This window comes from Melanostigma gelatinosum, assembly GCF_949748355.1.
Source record: "Melanostigma gelatinosum genome assembly, chromosome: 17".
In the NCBI taxonomy this organism is placed as follows: Eukaryota; Metazoa; Chordata; class Actinopteri; order Perciformes; family Zoarcidae; genus Melanostigma; species Melanostigma gelatinosum.
In genome coordinates, this window is record NC_136650.1 from 13480424 (window position 1) to 13499585 (window position 19162).

The following is a 19162-nucleotide window of genomic DNA, read 5'->3' on the forward strand; positions in this document are numbered from 1 at the left end:
GTCTAAAGAGACTATCAAGTTATGGATGAAAATGGGGATAAGTGTCTCCCTCCTCTCCTCAGATATTAATCAAATGAGTCATTGGTGTGTTGTAACATAAAACATTTTGGCCATTTTGGTCCAATTCTAGCTTTTCTTCCAGCAGCTTCTCACGGACTGAGTTTAGAAAACTAAACTAATGTGTCAAACCAGTTAAGCTATTAGCAGCTTTCAGTTTTAGCTGTTTATGGTGTTATATCCTTTTAATATAAGCTACGGATTGTGCCTTTTAACAATGATTAAACGCCATTGTCCGCCTTGTGTCCTTGAGCAGTAGCTAATATGCACGGTTGCTATGCGACACAAGTAGGTTAGAGCACGAGCAGCGCATTAATATTAATACTCGTTACATAGACACAGGTGTGACTGTGAGCTCATACGACTTGACCGTGACTCAGCCAATCACAGCGAAGCACTCGGAGCTGACCTAAAAGGTGTATAGCAGGGGTCTCAAACTCCCGGCCCGCGGGTCGAATCCGGCCCGCCACGTAATTTTATATGGCCCGCGAATCCACCAGCAAAAAAGTAAAGAATATTTTATTTTTTAATAAAATGATGAGATAGAAAGTGAAAATGATGAGATACTTAAACACACAGTCATAGAAGCAGCTCTTTGGCTGGTTACTGTACACTTGACATGTAAATGTGTTGTGAGTACATTGAAGACTTTAAACGTGGCTTTAAAACACATGAAATACTTCACGTGGGATTGTGCAAACGCACCCTTGAAAGGATCTTAGGCTTTGAACAAAGTTATTGTAATAACTTGTTTGATATTTGTCTTTGATATTTTTCTTTAATAGTTATTAATATATTTTTACATTTATATAACTGCATGTACAATATTTTTACACTTTAATAAACAATAATCAAATGCAGAGACAGTTATTTGACAATATGTTAGGAGTAGTTACATTTACACCGTCTTACATGTACAACCTGATGCTGATGTGGCCCAGAGTGAAAATGAGTTTGAGACCCCTGGTGTAGGATAATCGTCGCGTGCAGCCACCCGGAACCACCTGAGCGCGAGACGGAAAATCAAACCACAACCTGGGCAGCGGCCGTGGATGGCCCGCGGTGCGCAGTGTTGTACGTGTGTGTGTTTGAAAAAGGGCCGCTTTGGGGGGCTGCGGGTGCCTACACGGACTGCAGGGGGCATCCTCGCCCTTCTTTGACACGCACATGCGTTGCGCACACACACGCTCACACACATGTACGCGCCCTCGCACGCGCCCCTCCTTCTGCCAGACTCCCAGGCCAAGCAGCGTCGCCATACGGAACATCCTGCCCTTAACGGAGAGGGGGAGGAGAGAGAAAGACAGAGTGTGTGGAGAGAGAGAGAGAGAGAGAGAGAGAGAGAGAGAGAGAGAGAGAGAGAGAGAGAGAGAGAGAGAGAGAGAGAGAGAGAGACGAGGTCTGGCGTCTCCCGGTAGTAAATCTAAAAAGGTCTTGAGCACAAAAAACTCAGAGAAACAGACAGAGAAGAGCGAGAGAAGAGGCCTCGCGCAAATCTCATTGCTTCACCGGTACCTGGACCAGCAGCAGCTCGTGAAGCCTTGGATTAAAAAAAACCGACTAGAAGGACGGATGGTCGCGCGGACGGGCTGCGCGCTCTGAAGTTGGACAGACTACCGAGACACCGACAGCAAGCAGCAGCAGCTTTTGTCCCCCCCCCCCCCAAATCTCCCCTGAACACCGTGAAGGCAGCGGAGGCACCGGGACGCTGTGCCCGCGCACCCCGATCATGGAGCTGCCTTGGCTGTTGGCGCTCACGGCGCTGCTTGCTCACACCGCCACGGTAAGCACGCACCTCTCGATCCTTTGTTAACCGGGGAGCTCCTGTGCTCACAGGAGTCAGGGCATTTAGGTTGCATGCGTGTGCGTGCGTGCGGTGTGTGTGTGTGTGTGTGTGTGTGGGTGCGCGTGTGCAGTGCGCTATCATCAATGAGACAGTGACGGTCGGGGATCGGTAGGAAATCCTGCACTCGACCTACTTATCAGCCCGTATTGGACGTCCGTGACTCCCCGGGCACCCCCACCCCCCGGTTTTACGCACACACACACACACACACACACACACACACACACACACACACACACACACACACACACACACACACACACACACACACACACACCAGCCTTTGTGTCTCAGTGTCGGGGTTTATGGCCTGTGTCCCCCCCCCCCCCCCGAGTCAGGAGGTGTGTGTGTGTGTGTGTGTGTGTGTGTGTGTGTGTGTGTGTGTGTGTGTGTGTGTGTGTGTCTGTCTGTAATTAGCGGGTAATCTCTAATTGAGCTTGATTACAGGTCTTTGTGCGGTTCCTCGTTATGTGGTGTCTGTGTCACCAGCTCACATCCTGCCGTTATTAGGAGTGCTCCAGTCATACTGCGGCTTTAACGACTCTATTACCGGGTAATCGCGCTGTAGGACGTGTGTGTGTGTGTGTGTGTGTGTGTGTGTGTGTGTGTGTGTGTGTGTGTGTGTGTGTGTGTGTGTGTGTGTGTGTGTGTGTGAGATAGAGGGGGTGGGGTTGGTCCAACCTGTAAAGTGCACACAATCCCGTAACTGCTAACGGGCGGCCTCATTGTCCGGATGCCTGAATCTGACCAGGGCCATCCTCCCGGTATAACCAGAGGTGTGTGTGTGTGTTGTGTGCGCGTGCGGCAGTGTGTTTGTTAAAAGTGGGTGGGGTAACGGGGACGTTAACGGCGATGCGGTGCGCGAACGAAGGCTTGGATGGAATGATGTCATCGGGAATCGCGAGAAGGGAAACTGATTAGGAATGCGCGAGCCCCCACCTCCCTCTCCAGACACCTCCTCCTCTCCGGAACCATCCATGCCGAGCTTCACGCGTCCCTCCACATCCCCCCCTCACAGCACGCCCACACCTTCCGTTACCGATTAATCCAGATTTATCCGATGAGGAGATATGAGGAGGAGGAAGAGGAGGGAGGAAGCTTAGTGAACCATTGAGAGAAAAGGAAGCAAGCACAAAAATAGTCTAAATCTACTTTGGAATGTAAATGAACAAGAAAACATCCTGATAATATCCTTCTAGTCTGTGTTACTGGTGCTCCGCAGTGAGTTTATAGTCATCTATTTTATACTGCATGATGTTTTATCTCCTTTAAATGTACTTTCATTCATGGCCAATTCATGATTTGGTGCCAAAATGTGCTATGTGCAGACCTACCCTGTCGCCTCCAAAGTTGCCAACCTACTTCATTGCTGGAATGATAATTTAGGATCTACTCTTTTCTCCTCATACAAAAAACCCAGAACTTTTTGAGGAATATGCATAAAAAAAGTAAGCAAATTAGAAAAGTCTGACTTTTGAAACTAGATTTTGACACAAGACACGACAACAAAATCACCTAAAAATGCAGAACCCACCTTAGCTCATATTACATTTTAATGGTGCAAATTCCCCAAAAAAATATTCTAATAATTATAGGCCAATTACCAAAACCAATTGCCATGCAGCTTATACTGCAGTTTATACCTGAGGCTTTTAAGTTCCCACAGGGTCTGTGGCCCCGGGACAGTCGATCACCTTGCCTTGCCTAATTACCAGCTGCAACAGTGAGTTGCTGGTATTGTTTTCACCTTGTGTGTGTGTGTGTGTGTGTGTGGAACAACCACATTTTGTGACAGTGATAGTCTCATGACCATATAAGATGCAGTCACAAAACTGTACAGGTGAGCAGTTGAGACCAAAATGAAGGATTAGTTCACAGATGGGTGTTGTACCTGTGTGATCCCGTCTCAAAACGGTCTCTAGTTCAGGCTTAATTTCTTAGCTTGCGCACAATATTTGTAGATTGTCAACATATTGGAGTTCCTCTGCGCTGCTTGAGCTGTGATGCTCCACTGGGTTTAGCTGGGATTTTCAACACTACACACACACACACACACACACACACACACACACACACACACACACACACACACACACACACACACACAGATTATTACTTGGTCAATCTGTTCTTTGCCAAAGATCCTTGGCATCAAGCTGACCTAATCTGTCTCTAAGTGCACAGATGGAGACAGGTGTGACACATAGACACATAGCACACTTACATAGACACTGTGTTTGGAGTGCACAGTTGAATGCAGGTGGTGCTCGAATTGGTAACACACACACACACACACACACACACACACATGTCAACAGTCTAATAATTGCAAGACTCACCTCAAGCAGCCCAGGCCTTGAACGCACACATGACCCTCTTTTACATGCATTTGCCAACAAGATCTTTCTTTAGAAGCCTCTTGGCTTGAAACCAACTGACTCTGTGTGTGTGTGTGTGTGTGTGTGTGTGTTTCCTCTGATGAGTGATCCCCGCTGGGATCGGTCTTATGACATCATATCCGGGCGACTATATTTTACATGGGAGACCGATTTTCCCACAGACATCTGTTGTATCCCACAGATAGCCGGTGTGTGTGTGTGTGTGTGTGTGCACATGCATCCATCTGCCTTCATGAGAGCGCTGACTGCCCATCTGTCTGTGTGTGGGCTCAAAAGGAGTGAATCTTCACTGCCACAAACTTGTTCTCGCCAGCCCTCGCTCCTTGAAAAGTGTGTGTGTGTGTGTGTGTGTGGGGGGGGGGGGGGAGCGTTGTGTTCTTGAGGATCATGTTTAACTCATGGAATGAATCAGTGTTTTGTGCCTCCGATTGCTGACAAAGCCCCCCATAGAGAGACCAAGAAAGAGAGAAGGAGCAAGAAAGAGGAAAAAATAGCCCGAGCGAGGCGAATTGAGGGAGAGTGTGGAATGTGAGAGGCAATTTGACACAGGAAGTGGGTACTTCTCACTCTCCTGGAGGACAAAGTCCCCTCACACACACACACAAACACATGCAAGCTGGCAGGTAGAAACCACTCGTGGCGTGGGAGAGGTATTTCAGGTGTGTGTGTGAAAGGATGGGTGAGGGTTATGGGGGTCGTCTTCTCGAGGATCGAGGAAATGAAATGGATCTAAGTTCATATCCGGAGCTGCATTCAAATGGCCGACGTGGACAGAGAGAGAGAGAGAGAATAATGATGGCCTTCAGTGTCACCACCCTTTCGGCTATTTGTGTGTGCGTGTGTGTGTGTGTGTGTGTTGGATGTGTCCACAGGCTGCTCACTCATATCTGAAAGCAATTCCTTATCACATGGCATGGCAGATGTGCCACATTTGACTGAAATTCGTTTTTCCTTCTCACGGAGTGAAGAAAGTTTTCGAGCCTGATTCAGCTCGGAGGGAATGGAATTTCCCATTTACTATTAGGCCGATAAGAGCGCGTGGAGACGGAGGAGCCCGCCTTCACAATACCTGTTATTTCTGTGTGTGAGCCCAAAGAACAATGGGAGCTCAGAATTTGCTCTAAAAGCTCAGCCCCCCGAATAGAAAACCATCAACATGAGTGATGATAAATCACAGGCTGTCATTATTGTCCCTGAGGGAGCTCGAAAGACATTGACACAGCAATCTCTTTAGGTGTCGCAATATTCCTAAGGTCGCACACATTTTATCTTTCACACGTGCTGATGCATTAATCCATGCTTTTATGGATTACGCTACAGTATTTCTTTGTATCCCTGCTGCGCCGCAGCTTGTTTGCAGAAGGTTCAAAAGGGTTGATGCCTGTCTCCTCTACCAAAGACACAGTGCAGGGAGCTCATCACTCCAGTGTTGGCATCGCTCCATCAGAGGATCTTCAAAGCCAATATAAGATTTTGGTCAATATTAGTGGGGAAGCCATGAGTACATAGCAACGTAAAGGAAACATGTACCTCTCACCGAATGGTTTGAGGCCTAAGGAGGTAGAACTCACGAGAGAGTCCAAAAGCGTAATATGTGTACGAGAACACGTCAACTTTCTTCTTTCCTTTCTCGTTAATCGTCTCACGACCACGTTGAGATTCATCTCGTGACCAGTTGGAGATGCCCGACCCCAAACTGTCTGCAGAATTAATACGTTTACATGACACTTTACGTCCATTTAGTTGATAATACTTCAGTTCTTTTACTTAAGGACTTTAAATGCAGTAAGTTTACATTGCTGTATTGGTGTTTTCACACCAATACAGCATCTGAATGGATCCTAAAATACATTTGTGCCTGCCAAACACCCAGGCTGAGGTGCCATATTGTTGCACTTTCTAGTCTGCGTGACTCTCTGTTCACACGGCCAGTCACAGTTTAGAAAGTACCTGTTTTCTTCAATCATTTGGCTCCGCCACATTGTGCAACACTGAACTTTCCCTGTGGAATGTGTTCAAGTCATCCCACGAATTAGAAAGAATGCAGTTACAGCCTGAACGCATCCCACTGGAGACATTTGGCTCCTCTCATCACGACCAGTGACACAGACGCACACAAGTGCCGGCACGCATTGCTCACATATATGCACCGTTAACATTAAAGTCCTGATTATCTTCCACACACACACACTCACACACTCGCAGTGCTGGTGAATAGTCGCGGTGCTGTGCAGCATTTTTGTTGATTCAGTGAGTCAGAGGGAGACGGAGAACGCTGGAGGTGTTTTAGGTAGGTCAAAACAGGCTAGAAACACAGCTCGTGTAGCTACTAAACACACGCTAACACACACACACCAAGTCTCCCCTGCAGTAATTGGGCAGCGCTGTGCAGACATACTCACATACATATTCTCTGGAGAGGGGGGGGTGAGATGAATATAGAGAAAAGAGGAGGGAGGGAGGGAGGGGGAGGAATGGAAAAAGGGAGGTGTACAGACCACAAGATAATGAGAAGGAGGGAAAGAGTGGAGGAAGTAAGGATGGAAAAAGAGTGACGGTAATGACGAGATGAAGATGCTAGAGATAGCAGAGGGAAGAGTGGGAAAGAAAGGAAACAGATCGAGCGCTGAGTGGTCGAGAGAGGATGTAAAAAAAAAAGAGCCGAGGGAAGGAGAGGAGGTTAAGATGGGGGCTATTGGGATGTGGAGACAGAGAGCGAGAGAGAGAGAGAGAGAGACGGAGCGGGGTGTTGGATGATGGGGAGGGATGGGGGGAGGGGGGAGGGAGGCATGCGCCGCTCACTCCCATGGGACCGCGCTCTACCTGCTCTCAGCGGCCGTCGCCATGACAACCAGCATGGCTGCCGCTGTCACAGCTTTATCGCTGTACTTCTTCCCCTCCCCATCCCCTCCCTCACCTCCTCTCTCCCTCCTCTCCTTCATTCTGCTTCCCCTCACCTCTTCTGCTTCTCTCATTCACAGCTTTTCATTCTCTATTTTCTGACTCTTTTCCTGCTCCTCCCTCCTTTCCTCCGCTCTTATCCCTCACTCCCACTACGTTAAATTAAAAAGTACAGACAGTAGTGTGTGTGTGTGTGTGTGTGTGTGTGTGTGTGTGGGCGGGCTATTACAGGACTCTAAATTAGAGAGCATACATGCAGTACCGGCTCCCCAAACCACAAAGCATTCAGAGATTTCTGTGTGTGTGTCAGAGCTTTCGCTCCAAACTAAAACCTCAAAAACAGGGCGCCTCCTTCCCACTAACAAACCTGTGTGTGTGTGTGTGTGTGTGTGTTTGACAGAGTGAGAATCATAAATGGCGTCCACCAGCATACTAACGCTGCTAAGATGATGTTGTCATTTTTTATTCATTTAATCCATGTATGTATTTTTAATCTCGTTAGCACGTCTCTCTTTCCTCACACGTTTCCGTAACGACGGGGTAATTAGGTTAACGAAGGGCCGGATGTGCGGGGTCATGCAGAGCTGAAACCCAATGCGGTCCAATGGGACTGCTGGAATGTGCATTTCCTGGCAGGCGGCTGATAAAGAGTGAGCCGAGGCCGCGATAAGGCCTTCAAAGTCCTGATCAGACCCTGAGTGTCATCGCTGTGAGGCTGGCCTCCATCTGACCTCCAACACACAACTCCCCCGATCTCCCTCTCCATCTGTTGGCCTGTTTGTTGATGGCAATTCTGTCAGCAACTTCACATTTAAAAATGTTTTAAATGTGTCACTCAAACTTTTGTTTTGGAACATTTTTCCACTTACTAGCTTCTTCTGGAGCATTCAGCCATTTCAAATGGTCTTCATCAGACAATACATTTGAATAGGTCACCTCAATTTTGACACATTTCTGACACTTTATGGACTAATCGGTAAATAAAGAAAGATAACCGTCAGAGTACTCGATTATAGAAATAATAGTAGTTTTTTTTTTCAAAGAATATCACCAACCGTTTTGATCGTCGACTAATTGCCTGGAAGGCTTTTAAGATGATGACCATCACAATCGCAGCTTCCCCAGTTTGTTTCCAGGTTTCTCTCTTCTCGTTTGCTGTCACCAATGTGCTTGCTAAAAACACGCACACACAAAATGGCCACAAAAAGAGCCGAACATCCTCTTCTCCTTCTTTGCTTCTTTAATTGGTTGATTTGTCAGGTAGAGTGCACATTAATAAAACATTCCTGTAAATGCGCCAGAGTCAGCCGAGAGGCTATTTTTCATCTGGACAGATGTTACAAATTCACCCTAAAAACAGAATATAAGATTACAATTTCAAAGTTATGCATAGAAATGAACTTTGTTGACTGACTGCTCGTCTATGATATATATCTTTTTTAAACCGTCACTTTGGGAAACGTTTTATGCTTTCGCTGCAGTCGGCCGTTAGTGACACCAAATCTTCCCGGCTAGCTCTGTTTAAGGAAGTCGTTTCCTCGGCTGCATTTCATTGGAGGAGACATTTTTGACTTCCTCTGGCTGGAAATGCTATCACTGTTCCTCTGGAAGCCCATCTTTGAAAATGGCCACTTTGGCCACTCAAAGCCCGCTAAGTTTGTTTGCACTTAATGGTGGCAGAGAGTGCTCGTAAATGAAGACACAGTGGAAGAAAGAGAGTGCGTCGCCTCAGGGGATCGTCTCTTAGGTCCTGCAGGAAGAGGTAAAGATCAAGTAAAATGGGAACGACGTCAAGCCAAATCTAAATGGAAGGGATTTTTTACGCGTGAAAATTTGAATGGCTTGCTGGACGGTGCTACATTTGTGAAAGTACTTTACTTCACCGAACAGCTCTCATGTCTCATGGGCTGTTGGTGGTTGTGGTGAAAAGAGGCTCGGTAGAAACTACGATGAATCACAGTTAGATTTTCCAAGATGCATGCACGAGCATTGATTGGATATATAAATGTTTTGTCATCGTTTCATTTTGTCCACTCTTTGAATCTCGTCAGCGTCACAGATGCGATTTTCAAGCACGATCGTCATGCCATCGTTTTCTTTCTGATATCAAAGAGATTTTGTCAGTTGTGATTTACAGATATCCATTTCTGATGCTTGTACTTCTTCAAGGCAGAAATAAAATGGATTGCAGCTTTATTTTTTGATGTATGTTGGTCTTATCTGTGGGCAGCAGCATTTCATCATCATTTCATCACGACTCAAACTGTGACAGAGATCTACTCGGTTGCATACTGATGTGAACACCCTGTGTTTGTGCATTTAAGTGGTCACTGGTTGCTCACTTGGTTATAGGATGGACACAGGAAATGAGTATTTATAGATCCGGCCTTCAAGCTCCAAGTCAGGAGGGAGCTTCCTGTGTGGTGCCCAAAGGGGGAGTTTTATATATTCTGTAGGTGTGTGTTTTTACGTGCATGCGTTTGCATGTCGAAACGGAGGCAGAGAAGACGACGAAGGAGCACAGGGAGGCTGAACGAGAAATACTGTGTGCGGAGAGCATGTGACTGCATGTGTGCGTTTGAATTATTTAGCCCAGCGTCCCGACAGAGGAGTGAACGAGGTCAGGAGCTCATTGCTGCAACGTTTTTCCTCTCTCCATCAATCCATGTCTACACCCTCTACCCACCAGCCCTCCTCCTCCACCTCCTCCTCCGTCGCTGCAGAGCTCCTCTTTTATTCTGCCCGTTTTAATAAACAGGAACTTAGTAACAAAAGGCTTCCCACATGTTACTCATGTCCCCTCAATTATGGGCAAGTCATGAGGGAAGAACATCGATCCAATTAAATGCAGACACTGAAACCCGCTGTGTGTGTGTGTGTGCGCGTACGAGAATGTGTGTGTTTGTGTGGAGTCTCTCAAGTAAACCTTTGAACCCCAGTGCTTTAAAGGGCTCTTTCAAAGGCCTTTGCAGTTTGAACGAGCCATTGAAGCTAATGAGCTGTGTGTGTGTGTGTGTGTGTGTGTGTGTGTGTGTGTATGTGTGGAAGAGAGTGAAGAAGTGTGTGTGTGTGTGTGTGGTTGGGAGGGAAGGGATTCTGTAATATTGCCTGGTGTTTGCAGCAGATTCTCTTTCCCATAGGGCCTTTCTATAAATGCCTCCACACACACACACACACACACACACACACACACACACACACACACACACACACACACACACACACACACACACACACACACACACACACACTGTTGCAGCAGCAGGTGATTCATTAGTAATCTTTCCTTCCAACAGTTGTGGATCTTAGCCAGCAGAGACCCAGGTCTGAAAAGCTGACTGACACGGAGTGTGTGTGTACGTGTAGGTGTGTGTGTGTGTGTGTGTGTGTGTGTGTATTAAGCCGTATGTGTTTCAGGATAATTGTCATCCCATGTTGGACTGAGTGGGGTGTCTGTATGACAGGACATGATATGATGAGGCAGATATACATGACAGATTGACAGGTCAAAGAACACTGAAACATTGGAGACAGGAGGAGGAGGAGGAGGAAGAGGAGGAGGAGGAGCTGATAGAAGAAAGGTATGATTTCTTTAGACATTAATTAACCAACACCAAACTGAATCTTTTATTTGTTACCTTTTATATATATTTATATTTACCAAAATAAGCTCCGACGTTAACTGTTGTCTAAACGGAAGCGGCTGTGCAAGATGTTTGCACGAATGAAATACAATTGGACTGGAACTAACGATTAAATTGAATTAAATTCATGAATCTGTCTACAGACGGCATGTTTTGTCCAACCAAAACCGAAAGATGTTCAATCTACCAAAATGGGAAGCAGAAAATCCTCACAAATGATTAAATGCAACTAGAAAATGTTCAGCATTTTAACTTGACAAAATGACGGAAATAATGAATTGATTATCAAAATAGTTGGCGATTAAATGCATTTCTGCTTCCCAAAGTTAGGTCTCGTTCACCTGACTTTTCCCTTACTTTTAGCATTTGGGAAGTTTCTCCTCTCTCTTTCAACAAATTTCGATCAGTACCAAAATAGTTTAGAGGTTCAGGTGTCATGGCAGCCTAGTGAAAGCCACACAGACTATAATTACAATGTCCGCAGGTTGATTCTTTTTTGTTGTTGTGCTCTCTTTCCCCTCATTTCCTGTAATGCCGTGTCTAGAGGTTCAATACCCAACCCTAATTGTGACCAGACATATTTGGCTTTGTAATCACTGAACATAGATTGTATCTTAACAATAGGGGGGGGGGGGGGGAGAAATTGAACAGAGCAGAAAAGGTGTGACGACTGGTTGGAAAGTGATTTGAGATGGAGGGAGAGGAGATCTGAAGAGAATGAAAGGCGAATGAGGTCAGAGGCAATCACACACAAAAGTGAAAATGAAGGAGCGGTGGTGGCCAAAGTGCAGCAGAAGAATAGAAAAAAGAAAAGAAAGGCAGATTGGATAGAAGAACCAAAAGCAACAGATGTGGAGAGGTAACGAGGGGAGACTAGAGACAGATTAGAAATTGTTAATATGTAAAAGTGGAAAAAGGATACGAGTAGCTCATCAGAAAATAGCGTGAGATGAATGGGGAGGGATTGGCTTTAGGTCGAGTGAAATGATAAAAGGGCAGAGGAGCTGACGAGGAGGAAAAAAGAGGAAACGAAAGGGAGCTGGATGAGGTGGATTGGTGTACCGGTAGCAGCCGAGAGAGAGAGAGAGAGAGAGAGAGAGAGAGAGAGACTGGTGGTTTAGAAGGCCTGTAAAGAGCTTACAGCAGCTGAGACAGATTGAACGGGGGGAACAACCTGGACAGGATTACACCGAGACAGAAGAGACAGGACGGCTGGAAGAGCAAGATCGTATCACAACCCATATATCTCCCTGTCCTCCGGTTACACGTCTCCACTGGTTTACTCCAACACTGACCACTCCGCCACTCGCAAGCTCCAAAATCACACTTTGATTAAAGCCAGCTCACGGTGTCAAGGAATTAACGATCACCAATTATTATACCAAGTACTGCCGAGCTAATCTACGTGTTAGACAATCATTCTCCAGCCATTAGTTTCTTAAATCCACCTCTTAATTAATTAGTCAGTGAGGAATGTTGTCTACAGAGGGATGAGGCGTTCTCTCCACCGCTGAAGAACAGTCGGAGACGGATGAACACGCTCCCACCTGAAGCTTGGTGTAATATTTATTCTTCAGATGAGGTGGTTTAACAGAGGCTGAAGGAAGATACCACTGTCTGAATGGCAACAGGGAACTCCTGTTCCGCACATTTTGCCGATTAATCCGTATCATCTGCTTGCTTACACCAACCTGCTTCATGCATTTGTAGAGCTGAGATTAGTGGTTTGAGGGGCAGCTACGTGTTGGCGTTATTTATTGATGAACCACAGTTTACACCAATGCACAGGTCTTGTCTAATAACAGGCGTGGTGACGAGACTTCACCAAGAAAGCAAATCAGCACATTGCCCAAAATGTTGTTCATCCCTAGTTGCATACGTCCATTGGCTGCAAGTAGTTGAGTTTTGAGTTATTTATTTTGCACAATTCAAACAACTAAATTTAAAATCATCAAACATAACAGAGATCAATGAATGTCACAGTGCAGGAAGAGGCAGAAAGCCAACTGGGCTTATTTGAAGCCTCCACCTATATAATAATACAATTTTACAAAATTACAAAGAAAAAATAAAATATGCATAAGACATTACATTACAACAAAACAAAGAAAGTAAAGAAAAAGAAAAAAATAATGTAATTGTGTCGAGTGTGTGTGAGCGTGTGTGCATGTGTAATATAACAGCTAAAACAATAAAGACATGACCACTAATACATAAACAAACTGTTACAAAACAGCAATTAGATGTTCTTATAGGCATCTTTTAAAACATTTTTAAAACCAAAGGGTGATTTCCCCTGCTTAAATTATTCATTTGAACATGTTAAGAGGCCTGAAGATGAACAAGTATCACATATTTCAGAAGAAAAAGCCTGATTTGCATCAATAATTCAGGTAGCAGACGAAAAAAGAAATCTTTAAAATATAGTATCTCTGGAGGAGTGGGCGTTAGAGGGTTAAACATATTGCCGTCCCTTTGGTGGGTCCTGATCACATGGCTGGGAGCCATTTCCTTATACAATCATATCAGATGACACAAACGATAAAACAACATCCGCAGAGACGACACACACGAGCCGTTCATTGAAACAAATCTGGACGAAGCAAACGTCTAATTTCCCCACGAGTTTCCCATGTCGGCCGACGATCCGTTGAAGTCTTCTGACAGTGATTCACTCGAGTTCATCAGTGTCCCATGATAAACATCTGATTCGGTCACAAGCATTCAGTCTGTGTGGCCCATTAAGACCGAGACCGTCCGCTGCTCTCGGCTTATCGCACCCTGCCTAATTAGTGTTCGATATCAAGAGCTGTTATGATACATGAAGAATCAATCGACTATCTGGCGGCGCCCACGGTCACATTTGGCTTACAGTCATTGGCCAGAAACCGCTCCAAGGCTCGGGATTGGCAGCCAGTTTGCGAATGTCAGTCAACCAGTGGGAAAGAGCCAAGAGAGCAAGGTCAGCTGCTCAGGGTGCCCCTGAAGCAGCAATTTGTTTACCTCCTCTGTGTGTGTGTGAGAGAGAGGAATAGAGGTATGGCATGATAATTATATGCATCATGCCCTCTGCACACACAGCCGCAAAGGTGCATCTTTCCATTCCAGATTGAATTACCCGGGGCTGATTGGATTTTTCTCCTCCGCTTCAAAGACAAAAACGCTCCTCTCCCGTTCTCCACCCCTCCTTTGCCTCTGGGTCCATCCATCCCATCCATCGCGCCATGCTTTTTCCTCTCAAGTATTCTCCATTTGCACCGTTTCCTCTCTAAAACGCTGCCTTTCGTGCATCGATTTCTTCTCATTCCTTGGGGTTCGTAAAGTCGCACGACTGTCATTACCCTGATTACACAAGCTGTAATTATGTGATGCTGCCTTGTGATTCACATCACTGTGTGTGTGCATGTGTGTGTGTGTGTGTGTGTGCGTGAGATTCTCTTATATGTGTGTTACGGTTTTCGATTTGGGGCTGAGAAGAGACCATTGATTACTGTTTCTGAGTGTACTTTGAGTGCCCCTCTCTCTCGCTCGAGGCTACACAAAGGCATCATGGTCCGCGGGGCGCTCTCTCTCACATGCAGCCACATTTCTGAGCCCCTTTTCAAAAGTTCCTTAGAAACACAAGAAAAGTTCCAGCAACAGGCGCCACGCCCTCCCACTGGCCCCGCAGAAATAGGCCCATTGAGCCAGGCTGTAATCACACACAAACACACACACGCACACACACACACACTCATATACATCGGCATTCTGCTCTCTCTCCGGCACTTCATAGAAGCTGCTACAAAAACACAGTCATTGACCCACCAACCAACCAGCAGCATTCACTGCTCACTGCAACATTTCTCCAACCAAACATCAATGCACACACACACACACACACCCACACACACACACACACACACACACACACACAACAATCAGACACACTTGCACTCCCTAAACACCATGGACAAATCTTATAACACACACCCTCATAAGCACACAAATATACGGTGGCGTATTGTGGAATCTCAAGGTATTTCTGGCAGCAGGACAGTGACACACGCACACACACGCACACACACACACACTCTCTCTCTCTCTCGGAGATACATGTTCTATAAGGTCATATATAATGTAGGAGGATTCCACGCAGAGAGGCCTCGTGTTTGTGTGTGTGTGCGTGTATGTGAGTGTCTGTGTATGTGAGTGTGTGTGTGAGCTAGCCTTGAGATGTGGTCTTTAATCATGTTGGATTGTTAGATGAGTATAACAGCTGGGTCCTACATACAGATATACATCTCTCTGCCTCTCTGTCTCTGTATCACCCCTCCTCCAATCATACTGCTCCCCTGTACACGAGATGAGTGGATCTACAGCATTAGTGTGTGTGTGTGTGTGTGTGTGTGTGTGTGTGTGTGTGTGTGTGTCAGCTCCAGTCCATTACACGGTGTGGGGCCAGCTGATGTGTCACTACACAGTCATGTGATATCTACTGAGTCTGCTGCGAGTGTTAGTGTCAGCTGCTCGTTTTGTCAGAGATACTGAGACATCACAAGTTAAACACACAGTATTCATTTAAATCCCATTTGTAGTTGAGGTCAAGTCGAGGTTCATTTCGGCATCACCTGTGGTTACCGTGGTAACGGCAAGTGCAGTTAAAACGAGCAGCTACGTAACCAGAAACACAGCAGAAGAGCTGCCGTCGTCTCTGTTTACGGTGCAGCCAAATAAACTCGGGTCGTTTGAGTTAATCAGTACGTCAATAATCATTTCAATCGCGATCTCATTTCACGCTGCACATGGTGACGGAAATATCATTACGCTTTCATGATGAACAATCCCAGTCGGCCCTAACCTCGGTAACAAATACGTTGCCTGTCCTGTGACTCCTTCACAATAACGCTACCCTGCGTTTGGTCACGTGGATTAGAAGCAGTGCTGGCTCTGCGTTAGCTGCGGCCTATAATGCAGTTTTGGTATCGCTGCAGGAAAGTGGGGCTGATGTCGATCAAATAAGATTCCATAACACAGGTGTACATGCACTGTTTCCTGTGAATCCAGAGTGCGTAGGTCGGCAATTTGAATCCCGTGCGGGAATGGCAGAGTCCGCCACTTTCAATAAAAACTGCAATATAGAAGAAGGGTACAACAGAAAACAACACAACAGAAAAACATATATATTGTCAAAATATCTGCTTGTGGAAGACATTAGCCAGCAAGTTGCTATGAAGGAAAGATTCCCCACAGAATCAATGCAGATTCTATTTATTCAAGTGATTTATTTAAAGTGAACCTTGCTTTCTCAATTTTAAGTCACATCGTGACCTCTGCAATCAATTTCATGAAAGAGGGGGGGCAGGCAGCCCTCCACCTCATGAGGAGTAATCGTCGAGCTAACAATGAAGCGAATGCAAAAGCCTTTGACTGATTTAAAGTAATGCTACGCTCTGTTGAAGGTACACTGAACATTGTCATGAAGGCATTGTAATGGGTCTATTGTTTTGTAACAGATACATAGAGATAAATATTGAAAGTCTTTCTGCTTTCACTATTCCAGATGAGTGCCTCTCTCCTCCACTCTGCACCTGTTCTCACCCTGCAGTTCTCTGACCAAGCCATTCACTGTACCATATATAGCAAATGCATTACTTTCCATGAGGTCATTCATCACTTAGTCCTTTATACATATATATATATATATATATATATATATATATATATATATATATATATATATATATATATATATATATATATATATATATATATATAATCTTTTATATATATTCTTTGTCCTTATAACTCAGTGGAGAAAGATAATATTAGAAGGATAATATTAGTGCCTGGATGGTTTTCAGTTTTGGTTTGTTGCTGCACCGAGACAGCTTTAGGGCCAGAGCGAGAGCTGGAATAATAAACTAGAGCCAATGTAATGACATCCTCCCACAGGTTTTGTACGTGGAATTAATACGGCCAACGTGGCTGCGTTTTGGATCGGCCACAGTTGCGCTATCAGGAATCTGATCGTGAGAAAAGACCAAAAATAGTGGAGGGAGAAAAAAGTGTTCCACTCATTTCCTGGCTGTTGTGCATGAGCGTGTTTACAGGTTTGCTCGGTGGTTCACGTTCATTGGTCACAGAGATCGCTCGCGTGTGAAAAACTGGGACAAACATGCCGGAAAAGATCAGAATGTGTTTGGCAGTGGACTAAATAGCTGTTTCTACCTTCCCACTCAGCGCTTCTCGCAGCAGTATGTCCACAAAGCCTCTTTTTTTTGCTGTTGAACACCAGTTTTATTCCAGATCTAAAAACAACATCAACTGCAATAAATATCACACTTTGTTTTTGTTAAATACCAAAAGATGTGGCTAAACACTGACATCTAAAATACTTTTTGTATTAATCCCCATGTAGTCGTAGTTAATCCAAGACACCCATAACCACTTCCCATCTTTTAAACGGCTAATGAGTGTGAAATTGCTCAGCGGGTTCCAAACACAAAGTGGTGCCTGCTTATGACCCCCTGCTGCAGCTGTTACGCCAGAGAATCTCTTGATGCTCAATGATAATTTAACTTCGAGATCTGGAGCTGTTTTACAGCGTTTACGGCTGAAATATTTACTATTTCACAGAAGACGTTCATCACAGACGTTAAGACTGTGACAGTACATTTATGCATAAGGAACAGAGCTGGAAAATCACTCTGAGGGATGCTGAATGGTTGTGACCCACAGGGTGAGGATTATTATATATCATTTATTGCATGCAGTCTTCTTGTTTGAAGGCACAATCCATGATTTCTTTTAAAATATTGCCAAATTGCCACTGTTCATAGTTGAGTTTCAAAGCCTGCTGGGAGGAAATTATTGTGATTCAGAGGCACAGTTACCAGTAGATTCTTTTTAAAAATGGATGCGTTACTGAATTGTGTCGGGTGGCCCTAAGCAAGAGTGGAAGTCTTAAAGTGACACTATTCTTTGGTGAGGGATCTATAGATAACATTTTTAACCTTAATATCAACTACTTGTTGATACGCCTGATAACTGTGCTCTTTTGTTCATTTTCCCCTTGTACAGCTGCACAGTGTGTAGAGTTAACCTACTTTAAAGGTGCTTCATACGAGATTGGGAGCCTTTCTAAAGCTGATGTTCAGGAAATCCTTTTGAAAACTTGCATTTCATTTGGATGGAAAGTTGTCACGATTGTTTCAGCCTCTCTTCATCTCAAGCATGAAAAAAATAGTTCCAACCAACAACAGAACTCGAACCTGCATAGTACCACAAAAAACACGCAAAACTACGAACAATGTGCAGGAGTGCTCGAGCAAGAAGGGGCCCTTTAATGTGCACGTGCCCAGGGGCCCAATGGCTCAAGATCTGGCCATGAATAAGCATAAGAGTATATTTTAGGATTTTAAGTCACCTGGATAGACTCAGTGACTCACAGCAGTGCACCTGACTTTACAAGATACTGTCTCGACATCCGACCCCCTCCGCGTGTTCGTGCTATTAGGTCTCATCGAGTGTGTGAGCAGCGTGACTGTGCAGAGGCTTTCTGTGCTAATCTCTGCTGAAGATGGCAGGTGTCTTAACCAGGCCACCACCTGGTAACCTACTCACACGCACGCACACACATTGCCTGCCCTCTATCGCTCTCACATCTCCTTGTCTGACTGTAAGTGTGTCAGCGTCCAGGTTCCAACCCGCCCAGCTGGTATAGGAGACGAAGAGCAGGGCGGAGAGTGAGACGGCGTGGAAAAGCAAAAGGATGGAGGGAGATTAGAGGTCACTATCGACAGGCCCGGGAATCCACTCCGGAAAGAAAGATGGGTGCGGAACAGAAAACAGTGAACAGGCTGCATTATTTTTCCCTGTAAGCGTGCGAGTAGTTGGAGGTCATGTGCCAAGCAGTCTGACCGTTTTTTCAGATAAATAAAGAATTATCAACGGTCCATTCCCGTCAGCGAGCAGCGTGGCTGTTATCAGCGTGTCTCCGCTCTGGAGGGAAGCAGACACAGAAACGGCCGTGAATCAGCAGCTGCTTTATGGAGCGTGGGCACTCCGCCTACATTGAATTAAACTGCGGGGAAGGTGGAAATGTGGCCCGTAAAGATCACTTTGCCTCATCGAAGGGCTGATCTGGGTCTCAAATTTCGACCGGATGATTGTTGTTTCGTATAGCCAGAGCTCTCATGATGTGTTCAAGTGCATGGTTGACGTGTTTCACATCCAGCACTTTAGCTCAATCAGGACACCCGACATCGAAGTTTAAGCCATTCATTGCAACGATAATACACATTCAGTTTGCACATTTGGCTCTGCTCATGTGA

The 19162-nt window shown here is 45.4% G+C and overlaps 1 protein-coding gene across 1 annotated transcript in view; it reads left to right on the forward strand.

Annotated features, from left to right (window-relative positions):
• Positions 1–1384: 1384 nt before the first annotated feature.
• Positions 1385–19162, forward strand: part of sdc3 (syndecan 3) — a 40789-nt gene continuing 23011 nt past the window's right edge. Inside the window, exon 1 of the mRNA XM_079288235.1 lies at positions 1385–1840. Coding sequence (XP_079144361.1) covers positions 1787–1840 — 54 coding nt within the window. The 5' untranslated portion in view covers positions 1385–1786. The remainder of the gene's footprint in view (positions 1841–19162) is intronic.